This window comes from Phoenix dactylifera, chromosome 17, assembly GCF_009389715.1.
Source record: "Phoenix dactylifera cultivar Barhee BC4 chromosome 17, palm_55x_up_171113_PBpolish2nd_filt_p, whole genome shotgun sequence".
Lineage (NCBI taxonomy): Eukaryota > Viridiplantae > Streptophyta > Magnoliopsida > Arecales > Arecaceae > Phoenix > Phoenix dactylifera.
Genome location: NC_052408.1, coordinates 9,954,186 through 9,977,026, shown reverse-complemented (window position 1 = coordinate 9,977,026; position 22,841 = coordinate 9,954,186). Strand labels below are relative to the sequence as shown.

General features: G+C 38.7%; 2 protein-coding genes and 1 long non-coding RNA gene across 3 annotated transcripts; 1 reads left to right on the top strand and 2 right to left on the bottom strand.

Moving 5' to 3' along the window:
• Positions 1-566: 566 nt before the first annotated feature.
• LOC120104320 lies at positions 567-1,832 on the bottom strand. Its single transcript, XM_039115240.1, has 4 exons — positions 1,721-1,832; positions 1,183-1,622; positions 891-1,059; positions 567-782 (listed from the first exon to the last, which is right to left on the bottom strand). Exons 2-4 carry the CDS (start codon positions 1,393-1,395, stop codon positions 763-765), a joined length of 402 nt encoding a protein of 133 aa, XP_038971168.1. The 5' UTR covers positions 1,396-1,622; positions 1,721-1,832; the 3' UTR covers positions 567-762.
• Positions 1,833-4,307: 2,475 nt separating this feature from the next.
• LOC103723567 (beta-adaptin-like protein C) lies at positions 4,308-18,509 on the bottom strand. The gene is made up of 15 exons (XM_008814521.4): positions 18,302-18,509; positions 16,577-16,774; positions 15,370-15,483; positions 15,020-15,270; positions 12,979-13,114; positions 9,644-9,823; positions 9,457-9,549; positions 8,170-8,381; positions 7,989-8,052; positions 7,713-7,892; positions 7,077-7,169; positions 6,598-7,001; positions 6,284-6,473; positions 5,990-6,193; positions 4,308-4,825 (listed from the first exon to the last, which is right to left on the bottom strand). The coding sequence occupies exons 1-15, from the start codon at positions 18,386-18,388 to the stop codon at positions 4,529-4,531; spliced, it is 2,703 nt and encodes a 900-aa protein (XP_008812743.2). The 5' UTR covers positions 18,389-18,509; the 3' UTR covers positions 4,308-4,528.
• A 636-nt stretch (positions 18,510-19,145) lies between these two features.
• On the top strand, positions 19,146-21,181 carry LOC120104216. Its single transcript, XR_005506683.1, has 2 exons — positions 19,146-19,434; positions 20,257-21,181. It is a non-coding gene; the product is annotated as an uncharacterized LOC120104216 (long non-coding RNA).
• Positions 21,182-22,841: the final 1,660 nt, after the last annotated feature.

Below are 22,841 nucleotides of genomic sequence, written 5' to 3'. Positions count from 1 at the left end.
ATAATCCGTTTTGGAAGAAGACCTGATCATGTGGTTAACAGTCAATGAAAAAGAATTGCATGGATAGAACATGAGATAAAGAGAGGCAGCGTGAGAAGAAAAAGCAGACTGGGTTGAAATGTGAATAGTGAGGAACTTTAGAGAAATTGGTATCATACACTAGATGAGACTTATTTATATGTCTTAAAGATAAAGAGGTGCAAGACATGACAGATACCGAAAAGGAAAGGTAGATCAGTTGCAGAAAGTTATGGTGCAGTTGTTGCCCTAAGTGGCACAGGGCATCTCGAAAATTCAAAGCGCACTAGGTTTAAAATCTAATCTATACTTTCAAAAGTGGTATGCTAGTTTATAAACTCATCTTTCTTTTGAAAAATTATGTACGGCACCGCATGCATCATATGGTCATGCACCATACCAACCAGATCGTCTCATACTTGCAGGCTCCATTTATCATATACTCATCTCGATGATTGGTTCGTAAAAATTAGATGAATAGTGCACAATCATGTTGGTGCATGAAGTACAAGATATAATTTGCCTCGTTTTTCTGAAGATGTTGCCCAGCATAAAAATTAGTTACTCATGAAATTTTTCCATCATTGGGAAGTAAACAGGATCACCAAGTGGGTTACTACATGTCCACAATTATATTGCTCTTCCCCAAGAAATTGAAAATCCAAGTAATTTATCAGTTTGATCAAGGCCGCAAGGATCTCAAAGCAGGATCGATCGAAGCTATCCGACTTCTACAGCTTCGCTTCAGAGTTCTAGCACCACAACTGCCAATTGATGAAAAAAATTAAGAAAAGCTCAGACCGAAAGCATTGATAAGTTTCTACCTTACATGAGAGGAGACGCGGGGAAATTAAAGATTTGAAGAAGCTCACAGTCAGAGTCTGTAGTTATCCAACGTCCAGGCCTCACGTACTCTTCGGACTTTGGGCTGGCCAACATATTTGCATCATATTCTGAACTCCGCAAATTACCTGAAAGATTTGAAGTCGAGCAGCTGCCCTCAACCGAAGGATGGCGAACTCTGTTTCGGAAGTACGAGAGCTTCAAAGATGAGAAGGAGAGTAGAGATCAGTACTACGGTTTAACGAGGAAAGGTGAGTAGCTTCAAATCACAGGAGCAAGCAACTAAGATATTGCAGCTTCTTTTCTTTGTTAAATTTTTACCTTCCATCCCCTGCTTCCACTTTTATGGGACTTGGCGGCAGCAGCCCATTTAAGCAGCTCCTTCATATGAGAAACTGCCCTCCTTCGCTCGCCCTTCTGAACTTCTTTGTCGGAGCCATCGCTGCTATCTCCACCATTGGAGGCGGTCGACACAGCATCACATATTGGTAGAACTTTGCAACCCACATTGGTAGAATCTGCCTTGAGGCCCATCCTCAATAAGCAACTCTCAGGGTACCAGAAGGTTTTGATTCCTACAAAGGCTTCTGAGGTGCTTCAAGTGCAATGTGCTATAAAAGCATGTTCTACTGTCACAGTCTTCTCAGTAGAATTGTGAATGTGCTCTTGTTTTCCTCCTCTTCTTCTTCCAATACCTACTTTTGAGCTCTGGTATGCACCACCTCGATTAGATATGACCTAATCTCTTCGTTTCACTTCATCTAAGCATTTGATAGCATATAACAATGTCAGTAAAGTCCGTGAAGGTTATACTTTGTTCAACGAACAAAACGAGAAGATTAGTTTCACGAGCTTTTACCTTCAGACTTCCTCTTGCTTCCACTACAAGTAGCAATGACCCCTGAATGGTCATGCGGCGTTTTGAATGGCCATCGCGGGATCTAACATCGAGCAATTCAGAGCAATTTGTAACGTGAGCGAACATGCAAATAGTCATAGTTTAAGCTATCCTAAAAACTAAATTAATCACGAGACTTACCTGCATGTTCTCAAGCTGTTATGTGGTGACAATAGTTATGGCGGGTGCGAATCTTTGGTGGTCAAAGATCACGACCCTGTCAGATTTCTATGCAGAAATTCCTCTCTGTCTCTCATGTCTTGTTCTCTCTAATAAGCTATGGATCAAGGAATCAACTGAGAATTAGGATTTATCTAGGTCAAGGTGGTGGGAAGACAGCACAGAGCAAGACTAAAGTGGGTTGGCTATCAAGAGGGCATATGAATGCGGTTAGGGGGTGTAAGAGGATGAGATTTGGAGTAGTGGTTTATATATATATATATATGTGCAATGAGTGGCCATGTGAGGCATATACAAAGGGGCCCATGTACTGGTTTCTTCCTTGGTTCGATCAGCCCTTTTGGGTGGGTGTGTGGGCGCCTTTGAGCCCACATGGGTGACACGCCAGCTGACTTCAGCCATTCCTCCAAATATGGTATTAAAATGCTCGAGACTTTATTATTTTTTGGCAAGCCATGTGTTGGAGTTCCGATTGCTTAAAATTTGGAGGCATTTGGGGCATCCAGGTGTTTCGGATCTTGGTACAGGTGGAGGGTTTTGGTGAGGGAATCGAGGTAGGCGTGGTGATAAAAAAATTATATCCACCGATGCATGCACCATGTACACTGTACCAATCAGGTTGCCTAATTTCTATAAGTCTTATTCATCACGAACTCATTTCGATAATTAGCCCATAAAACTCAGACGTTCTGATTGACAAGGTATACAACCACATTTGTGCATACTGTGCAATATATGATTTGCCCTGGGGATGAGGACTCTCTCAATTGACTTATCCGAATAGGGATTGTATCTTTTGCGCAAAAAAAAGGTTGCACGTTTCGTCACACTAATTCACTGTTGGGTCAGGCACCTCATAGATCTTAAAGCAATCTGAACTGTATCATTGATCTGTTGGAATATTTCAAGGACAGTCGAGCAAAGGCTAGGAGTTGTTGAACAACGGAAATGTTTTCGATCGCTTGTTTAATCAACTAATGCTGGTCGGGCAATTTAGCGTACAACTATACCATGTATTCTGTCACAGGATACATTAAACCTCTCATGCCATTTGACAGAGTAGCTTTATATATATATATATATATATATATGTGCATGAAACAGGTACCTCATGGCATTATTTGATAACAAAATTCGAGACCCCCTGGCATCCAAACATGCTGTATGAAGGAATAGTGTAATAATCTCAAAGCATTTCTAAATCTACAATTAACTCTCAGTACATCCTATTAGAAATTAGTGATCATCTCGTCAAATTCTATATTATTATAAACATGTTCAGAGTTGGGAACTAATCGTGTGCTCGCTGTTTCACATTTCCAAAATGCTCCCGAAGAAACTTTGCCAGCCTCAGATGATGGACATGTATTCTAGAGAGTAAATTTGCAAGCACTATGCATCGCGCTTCAAATGGGAGGATGTAAAAAGCAACATCAACATCCATCCTCATCATTTTCACTTTTCTATGATGCCCCAGTTCTAGGGGTATAATGGAGAAAACAACAATTTGCCTATAGCGTTCCAGTCGCATGGATTGGAAGTTTCGAGAGAAGTGGCAGCACAACGCCTGCTTCTTTTATAATTAAATCTCAAAAAATCTAGCAAATCTAAAGTCAAAGATATCAGCAACCTTTTCATGCTTTTAGTGGTTCAAATTTGGAAGGCTTCTTCATCATGAAAACGAGATATATGAAAAGAAAATAGGACATCTCATCCACCAAGTGTTGAAAGAAAGCCAACCTCCCCCTTCATCATTACCCAATGCTTCTCAACCAAATAATCCGATCAGCTATTCCCAGCCCTAGAAGGAACTTGCATGAAGTTGTGGAATGAAATACACATGCATTTCTACATGTAACTCTTCACTTGCCTATTATAACTTTCATTTACAATACCACATAAACCACCTGGAGGTAGGAATTATAGATGAACATCTTGCCAATAGTTTAATAAAAAAGAGCAACTCGATTGACTTTCAGTTAACAATTAAAAGCTTTTCAAGCTGGCCAATGGAGAATTTTTTTTTGTTTTGTTTTTCTGGGACCCAAAAAGAAAAATTTTCCTTCCCCCTTCTGCATTGAGAAAATCACAAATTGTTTACAGCCCCAGCTGAACTTACAGAAAAAATGGCTTAAGAAGAATGGACGCGGCCAGCTTTCACCAGTAATGCATTCCATATCCCCGTTGACCGGTGGTTGATTTAAATACACTTTGAGATGCATATAAAGCATCTGAATGGTTGACGCAGAGGGCAAGAAGATTTTATATGAACTGAACTGCTGGGCTCCTAACACGATTCATGCCACTGCCAAAAATTTTCCACCACCAACGAAGGATAGGCAGCTGCTTCCAGAGGGGCGAGCTGTCCGCGTAACAATAGCATGCGTAAAACAATAAAAATAGCTACATTCTTGAAGCAAATTCAAGGTCCTGGGAAGGTCGCCGGTAGCCTAATTTGTATGTTTACAGATTTGTCAGAACCGACTTGCCTAAAAGCAGACAACCCACACGCTTACACTAGGGCAATCAAACTTTTCACTAATTATCAAAAATAAACAATAAATTTTACACAAGTAATAAAAATCCCCGTCACTTCAGAAGAGTCTCCATGGTTTCAAAGAACAGTGGTGCCAGTTCCGGGCTTGGCGTCTTCACTGCACATTTTACACCAGGAACACCGACAACAACCGTAAGCTCTATCAAGAATGGAATACCTCGAGGAATCCTGGCTGACAGATACAATATCTCTTTGTTTGCATTCCTGCGCTTTGCTAGAAAGAACACATTGGATGCAGCTAAATGTTCGATGGTAGCATCAATGCTGTTGACAACACAGTTTGTCAAGTCCTTGGAGACTTCATTTGAATCAGGAAGTGATTTCCATGTCTACATGCGAGTAAGGTAATTGTAAGTACAATAATGTGGATTCCCAATTCCCGAACAGAATTAAAAATGTGATCAGTGGCATTTTCTTTTGCAACTAAATAATCAAATACTTATTTCTATAGAGTAGGTGCGGTAGAAGATGTGCATGTAAGTTGCATTTCAAATAAAACAATATCTTTTTACTATTAAAAAAAGAAAAAAAACAGTCTGTACATCAACAAGTATTTGGGTGGTAACTTTACTAGTTCTCTGAAATACTTCTGAAGGGGAACTTCTAATGCATTGAATAGCCCAGCAGTTCTCTTAAAGCTCATTCAAGAGATTTGGCGTGAAAAGGTCATGATCTTTGGGTCCTCATTATTGCATCATTTCAAGCATGAGGAATGCTTCCACGTAAAATAAGAGTGCAAACCAACTACCCTCTCCTTATCAACATTGCGATCCCATTCCCAACCTTACAGTGATCCATGTTTTATAAAAAAAAATAGTGAGATTGGAGATATTTACCTGTCTCTGGTTAATACAAATCCCATTTATTATCAAAACCATCTATTATCAAAACAATCAGCTATCACCTATCATATGCCAATTGCTTGTGCCTACACTAGCAAGAATATTGGAAGCAATAAAACATCCAATATCATAATTTCCACTAAGTGTGCCATAAAAACAACAGGCTTAATTTAAGGGTGGCATTACAATGGCAAAGAAAACGGTAAGTGATAGATACAAAGATGAGTACAAGGAGCCTTTTCCTGGGAAATGGTCTCTGAATTATGATGATCTTCATCTTGAAACTTACCCTTACAACAAGCTCTTACAGAGTTTGTTATGTTCATACATACCACCAGGCAATACCACTTATGACAGTCAAAACTAACACTTAATTTGGTTGGTGTGAGCGCCCGGAAATGGTTCCAATTAGTAGAGCAAGCATTTCCTAGTGTACATATTAGCATTATCTAAGAGAGGTTATTGGCACAGTGATATAGTTGGCTGGCTGCAGTAGGAACAGATCAACTTGAACCAAAACCAACATAGATTGAAAATTGACATCTTAAACCACTGAATAAATTATTAGATCCATATCAGTGATGAAATTTTGGATGGCATGATCCAAATTGTTAAGAAGGAAAAACAGTCACCAATCCTAAAATCACTCACCTCCAGAAAATTTGTACGCTCCATTCTACCATCTTCCACAAAGAACACATGCAATGAGATTTTATCATTGAAATACCAGACTGGCTGCTCATTATTTTTCACTGCAACCTGCAGAAGTGAGGTTGGAGGCCCAGGTGATACATTCTGGAAGAGAACCATAGGTAGAAGGGTCCTGGCCGATGCACCAGGTTGCAATGGAGGGACCTAACAAAAAAAAAAAAAGAATGCTCAAATACATTTTAAGCTTTGTCCAATCAATATCTTAAGTATAAGGGTTCTAGGCAACATAATCACCTGTAGAGGTCCAGCAGCTGCAAGACCAAATGTATTTTTGTTAAATTGTATCATGAACCCATCTAGCACAGCCTGTGAGTAGTTCTCAAACAATAAACCATAAAATATTTGGCCATCACGCCGCATAAGTTGTGCACTTATTTGTAGACCTTGACCAGTTGACGAGGGTAGTAAAACAGGCAAAGGAGGCCTGTAACAACAATTAAAACAATTACTACATTGACAAGCAGGAGGTTAATCAATATTTTAGAATGCAATGGAATTGCTGAAAGGAAAATGCAGAAACAGAAATCATGTAAGTTAACCATCCTCACCCTGAAGGTGGTGTTGCTGGCTGGTCAGCAGGTACAATGGCATTATCCAGACCTATCAAATCGCCAAGTAAATCAGGCATAGGAGCAGCAGGTGAGGATGCTGGTGCTGGCACTGGATGGCTTGTAGAGGTATGTGGAACAGTAGTTGTACTAGAGGGGGCAGGTGCACCATCAACTGCATGAGAAGGTGACTCAGAATACCCTGTTTCGGCCCCATCAGGATACTCATCATCATCTGGTCTAGGTGCAGCTTTGGCACGGGTTACAAATGCATCTGGAGGCTTATGATAGACAGAAGATAGGGTAGCAATGTTCGCAAGGAGCTCATCAAGAAGTGAAGGATCAAGTTGGTTTGAATCATCGCTGATTACTGGCTTCTCAGCTAAAACAACATCTTTAGCAGCCTGAGAAAAAGGAAAAAAATCATACTATAATATGGCACTTTGAAAATCAACAACAATACAAAGGGCTTACCATACCTCAGGATCAGTAGAAAGAAGGCGCCAATATATGTAGGCACGATCACGCAAATCAGGATTGTCAGTCTCCACAGTGGCATTATTAAGAACAGCCTACAGCACATGAATGCATGCAAATTAGAGTGTTAAATAATAAACAGAGCAGCTTTTTGTAGTTACATATTAACCTTCACACAAAGGTCTATAGAAATTAATGAATGTTTTCCATGGATAAGCAAAAAATGTACATTTGCTACCAAAAAAACATTCTATGTCAATTGCCAGTAACATTGTCCAGAAGAACAGGGGGGAAAGGACGTCTAGAATTCTAGACTTCTTAGAGAGGATTGTACGAGAAATAATAATGATTAATTTATAAAAGAATGCCTTCTGAGAATTGAAAGATCACATAGCTGCGGAATCTATGAGAAGATGAGCATTCCCTTCTCATCCTAAGTGACAAGTATAATCTGTCCTGAAAATGCATGCAAAGCTCCAATGAAATTGGAATGAAAGGAAAGTGCAATGAGAAGCATGTTCTTGCACAATAGTGATATTGCCTTGTTGATACAAAGCTCAACATATAATTTTTATTAGCAATATAGCAATGCCAATTAAGTTCAAATCGTGTGAACATAAGAAATAAATACAGGAAACCTGAATCATCTGCTGTGGGCCTTCAGTTGGCTTCTTAAGAAACAACTTGACTGTTGCAGTGAGCAACTGCAGTTGCACAAGCGCAGGCTCTTCTGGAAAGCTTTCTAGAAAGCTCTCAAGGAGCTCATCAGCATTGTCAATTCTTTCTGCATATTCCCCAATTATCCAGATCATTGATGCCTGCAGCAAGAGAATCAAGGCAGAAATTAAAATACTAAATACACTATTTGAGAACATAAACTGTTTTCCAATTAATCTTCAAGGATGAGCCTTCACCTTAGCTTCTGGCTCATCTAATGTGTCTAAACTCTCGCAGAGAGTTGCAATGATGGATTCATAGCTGCAAATAGAAATTACAATGCATAATAAGATCTGGAGTTATAAATCAGTCGATGCAATCCGGTGTTAAAAAAGAAAGCAGGGCAACCACAACAAGCATTAAATAACCCACACTCACGTGTTTGGATAACGCCTGAAAATGTCCTTGATGACAATGATAGCCTCCTGCACAACATAATTTACTTTTATCTTTATGAGTTCAAGCAGCACGCTGATGCACCGCTCAGCAGCTCTCTCTAACTTTATGGCACAGCGGCCAATCGCACGTACAGCTTTCCTAACAAAATCTACATCTACTTCTGTAGCATACTCTTTGAACTCCAACAGAACCTGAAAAGAAAATCATTAATTTATGTAAAAAAAGGTAGTTCAAAAATTTCCAAGCCTTTAGTGGACAAATATTACTACAGATACAGAAGCCTCAAAAACGAATATAAAAAAAAAAGAAAAAAAAAGAAAAAAGAATGAAAAGCTAGTTAAACTTGTAGTGTTGATAACACACTTGATCAAAATATAGTTATGTCATATGTCAACAGTCATCAACTAAAGGTTCCTTTCAGGATCTTACATGTTTGTAAGGAACATGTTTCAGTAAAGGCCCATTGGAGGACACATAAAAATTTTTCTAACAAAATGTTAGAAACCTTTTAACTAAATGTTAAAAACCTGGCACAACTACAAGAGGCATGTCTTCAATCAAGACCTTAGATTAAAACTAGGAGCAGAAATAGGATATATAGAGGAAATAGATTGTAATAGAACTTGAGTTAGATGAAGTGGAGAGGGGCATCTAGAATATTACATGATAAGCACATACCGTAAAGATTTAAGAAAAATTTTACAGAACAACAATAAAGCCTACAATATGTTATGGCTTGGAGTGTCGGGCAATAACGAATCTACAAAAAAATAAGTGAAGTGTAATAGATACGAGAATTTGAAGTATGGTAGATATGAGAATTTTAAGTTGGATGTGTGGTAAAAACTAGAAAGGATAGATCAAGTAGAGGAGCTGTAGAAGCTACAATTAAGGATAAAGTGATGGAAAATCGATTAAGATGATATGGCATATACAACGAGGATCTTAGAAGGCTCCGGTAAGGAGGGTATTTTATTTTGTGTTGAAAGTCGTAAAACAAGGAGAAGACACAAGTAACATGGATAGAGGTTGTGATAAGGAGAAGCTAATGCAAAAGGTGGACCTAAATAGGAATACTTTGTGAATAAGGATCCATAAATTTGGCATCAAATAGTTGCGAAAGATGGGTGCAATTTATATAGATAGTAGTTTCATCTACAACATTCCTCTTACCATAAGAGACAAAACTTGTGCATAATATGATTAAAAAAGCATGTAATTAATTAAACTTTTTCATTGGATATCACCTAAGTGTTTTATTAGTACCTGGTCTATGTTCCGGTCAGAGGCAAGCTTTATCATAATCTCCAATTTCTCCATCTTAACATAAATTGGATCATTGTACTTGCAGAAGAAAACCTATAAACAATTTATTCAAAACAATGAAATACTGTATCAATAATTTAGATGAAGAATTAATTGAGAATTCAATAGAACATTCATCTAATTTCACCTTAATTTCATGTGCAAGTATTGTAGGCCGTTTCTGTACAATAAGATTGATGTTACGTAATGCCACGTACTGTATTTCAGGTTCTGCAGAAAGAAGTGTTACTAGAGGAGGTGCCATTTTCTTGCAAAGATTTCGGACCACATCAGTACTGGTAATAAGTTCCATCTGCTGAAGGATCATCTGCAGAAATCAAGTTCATGACATCATAAATTATGCAAATGGCATGTAAAAAAGCATAACCTTCACTTGAGATAAACCAACAGATGTTCCATATTCTACCTTTATATAATTAAGTGAGATGTTGCATTTCCAACATTCTCTTCTAGTTCACTTCAAAAAGGACCAAAAAAGAAATTTTATGGATTTATGGATTTACAATTATCTATTAAAGTTCTCATTCTTTGGGAAAGTTAAGACCTTGCCTATCTGCTACAACAATGCAATCTTTTAAAACGATCCATACCAATGAATGTTTTCTTCTCTTCCCAACCTCTATAAATTATTTTCAAGAAAATTCAATTTTCTCGTATCAAAGATTAAATGAGCTTCATCATTCCCATATTTGCCTGTTGTACCGCACAAGAAATATATATATATTCATGACAGTCACCCACACATTTGTCTAATATAATAAATGGCTTGTCAATCTTCTCTTTCTGAGTACCTGCCATCTCCAAACCCTCTAAGACAAAATTGACTTACAACGGATAACTCTGCAAATCAGGTTTCCATCATCTCCACTTAGAAGTCATCTACACCTCTTCATATCAACTCTTACTGTAATGTATACTTCCTTCCACTGAAACATTGCCTCGAAACAATGACGTTAATCCATAGGCAAGAAAAAAATAAAAAATGGATAAGTCCGCAATTTATGCGATCATCAAGGATGATCTAATAATAGACCCTTTCCCACCTTATCACTCCAAAACCTAGGTGACCTCATGAGCGTGTGCAAGATACAACTCCATGAAATTTAATAAGTGGAAAAATATGAGCTTTCAACAATGCACTTGCTCTTGTAATATCCCTCTGCAGGCTCTCCACCTAAATAGAGTCCCATTATCCCTCTGCCAACCCCCAAAATCCTAATGATTTAATGATGAAATTATTAGTGATTTTGCAAGTTGTAGATTAATATAAGGGTAGCAATAATGAGAATCATAATGTTATTTTGATGTTTACAAAACCATGAAGGCCATATCGAAGTACCAATGCAATTAATAAAGTCAATCAAGTAAATAGACACTCAAGAAAAAGAGAAGTGATACACTCTCGATACATCCTACAATCTTGATACATTCATGATACACTCATCTACAATATTTAATATGACCTTCAAGAACTCATCCAAGGATAACTCTACTAGAAGAACTTGAAAGAAAATCTAATTTTCAGTTTGACCAAACTAAGAGTGAAGTTTTCTTCATAAGGGGTATTTTCGTATTTTTGTTAGTAAAAAGAAATGAAACTTGAATGTGCTATACTTCATCAATTTAGTTGGAATATCTTTTTATTACTTCAATATGCTAAAGTAACCTTCAAGTGCAGAAAAACAGAGTTAGAGTCGACCCTGATACATTTGGCACGACTTGGCACGATGTGGCGCACCCTTAGAACACTTGGTATAGAGTTGGAGTTGACCCTAGAAGTAATGGAGTCGACCCTGGCATGTTTTGGTACACTCTGGCACAAAATGGCATAAAGCTTGGGTCGACCCCAAGAAATCATAAGTCGACCCCAGGTTGAGTCGACCCCAAGACAGGATGAGCCGACCCCACCTAAAAGAGCTAGAAAAGTTACTCTCTGGAATTCCTGAGAGGGTTGACCCCACTGAAGCTTGGGTCAACCCCAAGAAAGCATGAGTCAACCCCAGCCTGAAGAGTCAGAAAATCAAGTCTCTGAAATCCCTTAGAAGGTCGACCCCAGAAAAGTTTGAGTCGACCCCACTATAGCTCCAGTCAACCCCAAGAGAAGTTGAGTCGATCCCAACCCCGAATGACAGAAAAATAAGTCTCTGAAAATCCTGAGAGGGCCGACCCCAGCCAAGCTTGAGTCGACCCTACTGTAGCTGGAGCCGACCTCAAAAAAACATGAGTCGATGCCAGTCTGTGAAACAGTAACTTGGGTCGACCCCAGATTTGCTTGGGTCGACCCTAGCACGGCTGATAACATAATGGCTAGTTCTGCAGAAGTACATTTTGAGTCTCCAACGGCTAAAAACGGCTAATTTCTCCATTCCAACAGCAACAGAATGACTATTAGAGGTTGGGGAAGTATTTAAGAGGCACTATTCATCAGGAAAAAGAATCTTTTGCAAAAATCAAGAGTGCATTCAAGAGAAAAGAAAGTCCAAGTGTCTTCATCAATTGTGCTTCATTCAAATTCTGAAAAAAGGTAGTTGAGCAGTCTTCAAGTGTATTCAAGAGCTCTACCAACCCCTTGAGGAGTGAAGCAACATTGGCAAAGAAGAGAAGAGCAATCTACAACGCGATAAATACTTTCTTAATTCTTCTTTAAGTGCATTATTGTATTACTTGCTCATTTAGGAGCTTTAAACTCTCTCTTTCATTTCTTGTAAGGTTTGTTGGTGAGCCCGCAAGACCAACGGTGTAGGTTGTTGGTGAGTCCGTAAAACTAACGGTTAGGTTATTGGTGATCCCGTAAAACCAATTGTAAGGTTGGATTGTGAGCCCGGTAAAACAATCCAACTGTAATCCGCGGGATTATAGTAAATTCCTAAGGGAACGATTGGAGAGTGGACGTAGATGCTTAGGAGAGCACCGAACCACGATACTTCTTGTGTGTTTGCATTGTGTTCTTTTTAATTCCACTGCACCTATATAATTTGCATAAGTTAAATTATTCATAAATCTATTATCTTAAGTAAGCTCCTAAAAATTTAGAAAACCCAATTTACCCCTCCTCTTGGATTGTTATCTTGGGCAACAAACTATAATCTCCTAGGTGAATCCAAGTATAGACAAAAACTTGAAAATTGTTGTCTACTCTATCATAACATATTAAACATATCATTAGTTGCAAATTAGCCCACCATGTTCATATACTGTAGGTGAATTCTCATAACCATTTTATTCAAGCATTTAAATGCAACCATATGAATGATTTTTCAAAGAGAACAATACAAAATGCTATTCAAAATGCACGCCAGTTAAGCTTCAATCGATTAAAACTAAAATTGTTACATTTAAGATTCATCATGATGCTATACCAAAAATATGCCATAACTGTTTTTTATGTACCAATCAGTTATTCACATTTCCCACTAAAAGTACAAACAGATTCTCTAAGAAAAAATGGAAAAGTATACATACTTTGACAGCAGAAAGCACAACTGCACAGTTTGCATGCTGGAGACGTGGCGTAACTCTTTCCACTATGTTCTCAGCTTCACGGGCATCAGATGCTTTGTACCTTGATATGGCATCCAAAATGAAAACCTGACCCCATCTGCAGAACAATTAGATCCTCCTCATAATTTAGTTTTCAGCAGCTATAGAACAGAAACACACCTTCACAGCAGAAAAAGGTAGAGGGTTTAATGCTATACATGGTTGGTGTTTTCCAAAAACAATTCACAATATTATTACATAGATTTTGAGAAGGTGAAGGGGAAAAAAACTCAAGCCAACACAAAAAATGTACATCATAGTAGGAATCAATGGGGAAGCACCTCATTCTGTACCCCCAAAAAAGGGGAAAACACCTTATTCAAATGGATGTTCCTGTAAAAAAGGATTTGAAATTTTAAATACCATGTGTATTAAAACTATCAGACCATGAGTTAAACATTTAAGAATTATTTTTAGGAAACTGACTAGTTATATGTAAATGTGTGCTTTTAAGTTTTCTGTTCTGGTTAAAATCATGACTTCTTAGTTTTTACTATATTCTGATGGAAAATTTGTATTTCAAGTTTTTAAGTAGTCATGATATTTCACATATGTAATCATTTATTAGCAATTTTTGAACATAGATTCATGCAACATAATTAAGAAATAAGGCACATCGAACAATTTATAATCGACAAGTTTCAAACATCAAACGAATTCCCCAATGAGGTTACCTGTTGATACTAATTGTCTGGAAAACTCAACTTTAGACAAAAAAAAAAAAAAAAATGCTTGCATCTTTCCTCTTTTCCCGTTTTAATAATGTAGCATCTTATTATGAATGAGAAGGCAAACCTATGTGCAACAATAAGATTCCTCTATTGTGGCATGGGTTTCACAGGTTCAAAATACGGAATTAACCTCTCTGCATGTTAGGGCAAGGTTGCGTACGTCCAACCTCCCTCAGACCCACAGTAATGGGAGCCTCATGCACTGGAAAGCCCTTTTCAGTCTATTATCACAAATATTACAATGTCTTTACCATTTTTGCTTTTTGTACATGTTTACCTGTGATACTCCCATTGCCACATGAAGGTTTTAATTCTTCATTAACTTAGCAGGAACACCAGATGTCAGAGAATCTGACAGCATCAGATCATCATGGACCAACACAAATAGCTAGGTTTAAGCATGTAGCAAAACTTACAAGTTTGTGAATTACAAAAGTTCATAAAACTTATCACTCCAAAATATGTTAAATTTATTGAAACACACATATCTGCAAGACTACAACTGCTGCTGACTATCTACCATATTGACTTTGCATGAAGATCCTTCTATGTGCAATTATCAGCTATATCCAAAGGTACCGTGCAGTTCTAGCACATGTGAGTACCTCTCTCTACCCAAGTGACCGCAGGACACTTGCACATTAGATCATGTGTCGCATTTTGGTATATTCTCAAATAAAATGCACACTTTTGCAAGCATGTATGATATATGCCTAATTGGATACCTAAAAAAAGGCACAAAACGTAAAATGGGAATGCATTTATCAAATGTACAGGAAACAAACCATGATTGATGGGACTGCAGCCATCTAGCTAATGCACCTTACTCCTGACTAAACATGTACACATCACAAGCCCAATAGTTATACAAGCATAAAATATTGATTATGAAGGTACATTTACATGGATACCATAGAACTGATGCCATAAAATGGATAAATAAACTGGCATGGATTCATGCCAACATATTGATTATATAGGCAAATTTAACCAGCTATTCCAATTCTGGTTTTTTTTTTTCACATGGGAGTAACTGTTAATAATGAGTAATCAACATATTCACAGGAGGGACAGCATTCATGCATTAGTGATCATTATAAGAATTGCAGAAAATCTGCAATCAAATAAGCCCATGAATAAATAGCACAGGATTGCAGACAAATGCTTCCGTAAACTACTTTCAGCAAGACAGTGACAATACATGAAACCAGCTTTTCTATGCATAAACTTACTCAATACATTCATTCAATGCAGTCAGGAGTTTCGAAAGAGTATGACTGGTGATCTCAAAGATTGGTCTGCTACTACAGTCTTGGATCTCTGCAAGCGCTGCAACTGCATTTGCTACCACCATCGGATTATTATCAGATATCAAGTCCTTGAGATTCTCAAGGAATCCCCTGTCTTCCACTAACTCAGCATTTATATCATAAAGCTTAGCTACACAAATGGCTGCAGTCTTTCGAACATAAGGATCATCATCCTGTATAAATTAAATTAAATTATAACTCATAATAAAAAAAAGTGATGCTGAACAAAGAATGACACAGGTAATTATATATGTGAAGGATCACAAAGGGACCTTGAGGCATCTCTGAAGAGGATCGCATAGATATTCTGTAATTTTGTCAACACGAATGCATCCCATTGTCCTCACAGCCAAAGCACGAATCAGCGGATTGGGATCTTGTGAATCCTGCAGAGACGATTTAGCATCTCAGATATAATTGCAATTAAATTTAAGAAAGGTTGGAAACTTTGCTGCAAAGAATCATTATCCACATTTCCAAGAAGTTCCCATCACGTCCAATTATAACGAGCATATATCAAGTGCAACCTTGAAAAGCAAAATTGAGGGCTTGAAGCACCAATTGCTGATCTGTTTTATCCAGGGTTACAGCATCGCAAAAGATCACCACTTAGCAAAAACTGGCACTAACAAAAATAATCTAGAGGGTTTGCATTGACCAAACAGTTGGCTAGTGATGACTAGGCTATCTGTTCCCAGGATATTTACAGCATCAAGCAACCATGAACCAAATTCTGCCAAATGAGCCACTATCTCAACATAGTTATAGCTAGAATGTGAAGCATTCCAACATTTCTCACATCATATCTTCCACTTGTCAGACCTAGATAGTTGTCAAAAGGTGTGTTAGGTATCACAGTAGAGGGAGACAAAAAGTAGGCCATTGCTCGAGAAAAGAGTTTTCACCATCAAGTTAACAAATGAAAAACCATACCATTAGATTGCGGCATAGCTTTGTCAATGATGACATTATTTAAAAAAACTTGTTGATAATTTGTATAGTGGCATAATAACTGTTTGCAGTGCTCAATGGATTGATAAACACTCAACTACTTTCCTCTCATAAGATAGACATTCAATTACAAACATGAATTACGTAATGCATCAAATGCATTACTATCACAATTTATTGTGTATATTTGCCTCTTATGACATTCATATCTTTTTTTATTTTTGAGTAATTCTTCGTATTTAGTAACTTTCCGTATCTCCAAATTCCACTAATTATCTCCTCTCCTTGTACATCAAGGATGGAACTACAGTTACAAAGCTATATGTTGAATGCATTGCTCTGAACATTCAAACAGATGCTCAAACACAGTATTTTTCTAATTACACTGTCAGACCATTCAAAGTTAATTATATATCGAAAAGACATCCAGTGTCGAACATTCAAAAACTGGTGATGCATAGCCACTAAAATATCCTGCTGCATATAACACTTCGTGACTATATCCATAGCAAGTAGAATATATTTTACCTTCACAAAAGTATTCACAGCAAGTATGGCTAGATCAGGCTGGCTTTTAGCATAGTTTATAAGATATAAATAAACGAGTTTCTTCAGCTCCAAGTTCTCTGTTTGCATGCAGTTGACAACATCTGTAAACAATGATGATACATCTTTTCCAACAGTCATTGCAGCAATCACTTTCTTCACTGCATCTTTTCTTTTGTCCTGTAAAGGAGATTAGATAATGTCAGCTTCTAATGATCAACCACCCAAACATTTTCAACCCTTAATCAAACTAAAATCACATAATGAAAAAAAAAAGGACTGAACTGAAGCAAGCCTAACAAAACTTAAGGTCACAAAGCATATAGCTATATCCTGTTTTTGTAGATTGCACGGTGCAATATTTCCTTACTTGTTTTTCACCATGTAAAATTATCCAATCAACAATCAAGTGTTAGCATGATTGTCATATAAATGCTTGTTCAATAGTGCTGATAGTATATATCCAACAAGGGAACCTCACAGATAAATAATGCAAAGAACAGATTGGGGAGGTTGTTTAATGTATGGCATAGCATCCAACAAGTCCTGGTAGGGGCTTAGTTACAGCTTTGTCTACGTTCTATATGAGAAGTTCCATCGCCATGGGCTTTTCACATGCTGCCAATGTCAAATCTTAAAAGCCATAAACAAGTATAGAAGACATGGGAATGACAAAGGGGCATGGGGATGGTTTATTCTACAAGCATACCAGCTCAAAATAGCACATGGATCAACCGCATCTGAGCACATTAGTTTGCTGGGAGCCAATTCTATATTAAGAGTTAGCCTTCTCTTTTCTAATAAGTCAAACACCTCGGGAAACCTAAAATACTATTCAATACCATGCAAAAAATCTAACGACAATAACTGAACAATCCTTTCTTTGCCCCCTTTGCCATCCCCCCTCTTCCCGGTCAATATAGATGGGAAGGAGACCGACACTCGCATGGCGCCTGCGGAGACGGCAGCAACGAGCTCAGGAAACTGAACAGCGAGGAAAGGGAAGGGAAGGACGGAGGCGGGAAAGGACACGCAATAGAAAAATACTAAATGACTTCAGGCGGTTTTTCTTTTGGGCAGCTGTTCAAATTAAAAAGAAATTCTTTAAATCCTATACGGATATCATACAACTTAGACACAACATTCTTCCTTCAAACTTCTTTTTCCACTTTTTTCCAGCCTTCTGCAACCATCTTAGAGGGGAAAAAACATGAAGCACATCGGAGAATTCAACCAAGAACACTAACTGTTCGCCACAAAAAAAGCTTTCCTTTTTCGGACACTGAAGAAGACGTCGTGTTCTTGACATTTTCTGCATCATCTTGGAGAATAACAGAAAAGAATAGTCCTCCTAATTACCCGTGGTGAAATCTTTGTTAAGCTTATTCTACATGCCATCATAATATCACACGGTTTGTTAAGATCGAATTTACCCGGGGTGAAACCCAATTAGATGAAAATAGGAAAGAAAACTACGAGTTCACCGCCCTAGTTCGCCGATCGCGATAGCCAGACAAGAACCAGAAAGACTCCAATCAGAGAAGAATGGATCTGAAGGCATCTATGTAGCATAAGGGAACGGGCCGGTAGAAACCCTAATTCAATTCAACCCCGGGGGGCGGGGGGGGGGGGGGGGGGGGGGGGGGCGAGAGAAGGGAGGGAAGAAAGGGGACGAAGAAGAAGAAGAGGGAGGGGAACCATATCGACCTTGTACTGGGAATTGAGCTCCTCCTTCAGCTCGGGGATCTCTCCCTTCTTGGTAGTGGAGAAGTACTTGGAGTCGTGGCCGCTCATCGTCGCCGCCTTCCTCCGTACGCCGGCCGCTTTCTTTTCTCCTCTCTTTTTCTTTTTCTTCTTCCTCTTCTTTGGCTCGGGGCAGTGAGGAAATGGGATGGGGTTCGCCGGCCTGTTGTACCAGGGAGCTCAAAAGCCGGGATGAGAAAGTCCAGTCTAATGATCCATAGGATCTTGCCATGTCATCGATACGACAGATGGACGGCCCAGATGTCGGTCCTCTGCAGAATAAAATTTTTGAGAACGATCTCGAATAAAAATTAAGACCGGAAATTTTAATAAATAACCATTTAATGTTATTAAAAAATTAATAGTTTCAATGGTTAAAATATTTTTAATGAATAAATATGCAAAAAAATATTTATATGACTATAAAAAAATTAAAATTTTATTTTATTTATAATTAAAAAATATTGTTTTTATTAACAATGTTAGAAAAATCGTTATATTATGGACATTTGTGCAAAAAAAATCTAAAAAAATTATGGTTCTTTCAAATATGGCTAATAAATAATAAATTATTTTAAAAAATTTCAATTATGTATACATGATTAAAATTTTGAAGAAAATTTTATATATTTTACACTTTTTAATTACTCATCTAGTAATTTTTTTTAACTTTTTTAAAAATTTATAAATATTTGTAGCAAAAATTTATATACTTTATTGCAGTCTCACCTAGAACATCAAGAAATACGAGAATTCTCGTCATTAGTAATTATCATATAAATAGGGAGAAAACTAAATAATGTTAGAACCCAAGGAGAATGATGGGCGTTAACATATACGAAGGCGTCAGCATCGACCGCTTCGTTAGAACCCGGGGAGAGGGTAGTCTGGCTTCGGTTTGGTGTTCCGCCGATATTAGCCGCCGGTTAGTTGCGTCCTCTCCTCTCTCTCTCTCCGCCGCCGCCGCCGCCGCCGCCGCCGAGATCTCCTGCGGTTTATTTTCCTTGTGCCTTTGCCAGAGGCGTTCCAATCTCCGCGGCCGGCAACTGACGGAGCCAGCTGCACCACAATTTGCGGCAGTGGGTCGTCGACAAGATGTGAGTTGATCTCGAATCCCCTTCTCGCTTCTTGATTTTTAGGTTTTTAAGATGAATCGGAGGATGGTGAGCCCTGCGCAACAGTAAAGTGCTTGATTTGTGACCTCGGTATCACGGGCTCCAGATATTGAGAATAATATATCGGCAAGAATGCCCGGGAGCAATGGGTCATTAGTTCGACCATTGTGCTCTTGAATCTTGATATCGTGGTGTTTTCTTGGTGCAATTTTTTGGGTATGGTATGATCTGCTGGTTACAACAAGAAATTTTGAATCTATTGAATGGTTTTGTTTCTTTCTTTCTTTCTTTCTTTCTTAAATTTTTTGGGTATAGGTTTTTGTTTTCTGCATGTATGATTAATTTCGGAAATAGAAGAACCCAAACCCCGATCATATCTTCTCAAATTTTCTTGACTCAATGGATGGACATGGTCGAATTTTGGGCGGTGGGTTGGGCAACAAACTGCCTCTTTCTTTTGCTTGGGAGGCAATCCATGAGGGCTTCCGGTTTAACTCTGTCGCTATATACTATACAGAAGGGGAATAAGATTGTAAGAAAAAGAAGGGGAGGAACACTTGTCCGAGCTTGCTAAGAAATATATCCAAAAATTGCATTTCTTTATGTTTTTAAGTCGATAGGTTTGAAGGAATTCCTGATTCCATTATCAAATAGATGGGTTTGAGCTTGTTCTAAGGGAAACCTTCCTTATATATGAATAAGTCCTCATCTACAATATCTATGCAGGTATATACTTTTTTGTATTTGTAATCTCTTCATGATATTCTACTCCATTATCATTTGCATTTATTTTATTCTTTGCAGAAGGGATGCTTTGACGAGACACTTGCCTATCAGAGTCCATTGTGAAAAAATCTTCTGAGAAATTGGCCATGATATATCTGATCCATGCATAATATCATGAAAAATGGATACAAATTGAGTTTTGGTACCTCTGCTTGTGATTGGCCCAGAGGAATAAGGCTCACAAAAAAGAACTGGATACACATCCTTGGTATATGGAAGTACCCCGACAGGTCTGGCTCCCTAACTAAAGGATTAGCTTTTGGAGAAGCCGCTGCGAAGCGGCTTGCTTAGATCAAATGAGATATCCCAACCTTTGATTGTCAAACTTGCAGTTCCCATGAACCAAGCACAGGATGATGAACAAGGCAATGGGGCCTACAGAGCCCCATTTATACCACCACTCAAAACGACAACTCAAAACACCAATTCATCAGCGAAACTCACCCCTATTTCACTTACGAAGCAACCGGGCTCGCCTCAACAAGATAAGCTGCATCCCGTAGGGAAAGAGTCCCGTAGGCCCAAGGCTTAAACGAACTTCAAAAAGATGCTGTATGATTTGAAGAAAAGATTTATACTGCAGCTACAAGCCCGGTACATACCTGAATTTCTAACTTCCCTTATGATTCTTTTATAATGTAAGATGGATTCTTCCTGCTATAAGCAATTAACCATCATTCCTTCTTAGTGACTGTTCCTATAAATTTAGAATTACAACTGAAGGCTTGCTAAAGTGTGTGTTCTGGAAAACATCTTTTTTGTTTGTTCTATAACCTGGGACCAGCGGACACAACAGACTGCCGAAACTGGCTATCGTTTTGTCATCAAACGATTTTAGTGATCATGGCAATGCAGAGTTCTGAATTAAGGTGCTCAAGTGCAATGTATGTTTAGCTGATTAGGAAGCTAATCAAGTTACCCTTGTCTGCATGTATTTGTTCAATTACAATTCTTATCGAGATAACAGTCATATTGGAATCATTGAGATTGGTGGAATTGAAGATATTTAGCATCAAGAACCCTCACAATGAATTTGTTTGCCACTTGGAATTGAGTAGCGTGAATTAATGCTATTGATGTAGTGTAGTACCAATCAATATTTTTGAGATTGGTGTGGTTGAAGATGTTTAGCGGCAAGAACTCTCACAATGGACTTATTGGCCATTTGGAATTGAATAGTGTGAACTAATACTAATAATGGAATATGGTACAAAGGCCAATATGTTTGTTTGTATACGATTCTCATCAAGATAAGTCATGTCAAAGTCACCGAGATTATGGAGTTGTGGAATTTAGCTGTTTGGAGATGAATAGTGTGAATTGATACTAATGATGTGGCATAATAGCAAGAAAATGGTTTTCCCTTTTATTTTTCTGTCATCATATGGTAATTCTAAGTGGAAAGTGCTGATAGGAAAGGTTGTTATGTCTTCCTTCCTGTTCCATGGCTTCCTGCACATCTGGGGGGCATGGGAGAGGGGTGAGATTGAAGGAGTTCAATTGATCAATGAAATATGGAAATGCATGGTCTACAATTGTAAGGTGCACTTTGTTAGGAATTTAGTCAAATCTCAATAAAAACATGTGGGAAAACTCAGTTTTCTTTGAATTAATGAGTTTGTTGGCTATCTTTATTTAGCATGCTTATCTTTTGCTTATAGGAACTGTTGTTACCAATGGCTAATATACCGGTACTGGGCCCTGTGGCGGTTTGCCCAGCGGCACGGGTCGGTACGGCCCCGCGCCGTGCCGACCCAGTTACGACATTGTAGAGGCGGGGGAGAGGGGGAACGAGAGAGAAGAAAAGAGAGAGAGAGCGGAGGAGGGAGGGAGAGGGAGAGGAAGGAAGAGAGAAGCCGGTCCCGGCCGACTAGTGGAGGTCGGGGCGCGGAGGAGGCGGAGGCCGGAGAGATGTCAAGGCGGGGCTTCGCTCCGGTCCCTTATTTTTCAGGAGCCCGAAGGGGGCTCCTTTTAATTTTTTTTATTTTAAAAAAATAAGTGAAATCGGCAATGCTGACTTCAACTTAAAATCCGCAAAAATAAAAAGGGCCGCTCCGGGCCCCTGTTTCGTTCGACACAGGGGACCGGAGTGGAGCCCGCCTCCACGTCTTCTCGGCCTCCGCCTTCTCTGTGCAGAGGCTTCTCAGCCTCCGCCGGCTGGCCTTTCTTTCTTCCTCTCCCTCTCCCTCTCTCCCCCGCTCTTTTTCTCTTTCTTTTTTTCCTTCTCCTTTTCCCCTCTAGCAACGGTGTCTCGTTTTTTTTTGCCGAAACCGTCCCGATTCGCTGTCGGTATAGCTGGGAAAGCCATGAACCGGGCGGTTCGGGGCGATTCCGCCGACCATGGTTGTTACTTTATCACTTGTCAGTAGTTACCCCAACTAGTGGAGAAAAAGAAAGGGGAAAACAAATGTCTTGTAGATCTTTTTGAACTTCCACATATTTCCTTGTTTTGAGCGTGGCTACTTGATCCAGTTGATGTTGGCAGCTCTGTGCTGTTGGCTAATCTTCCACATTGCAAATCTGGCTTTTAATTTTCTTTTGACTGTCATGTGTTGTTCTGCCAGCAATAGCAGCTATAGATAATCGAATTCAGCTAATTGTAA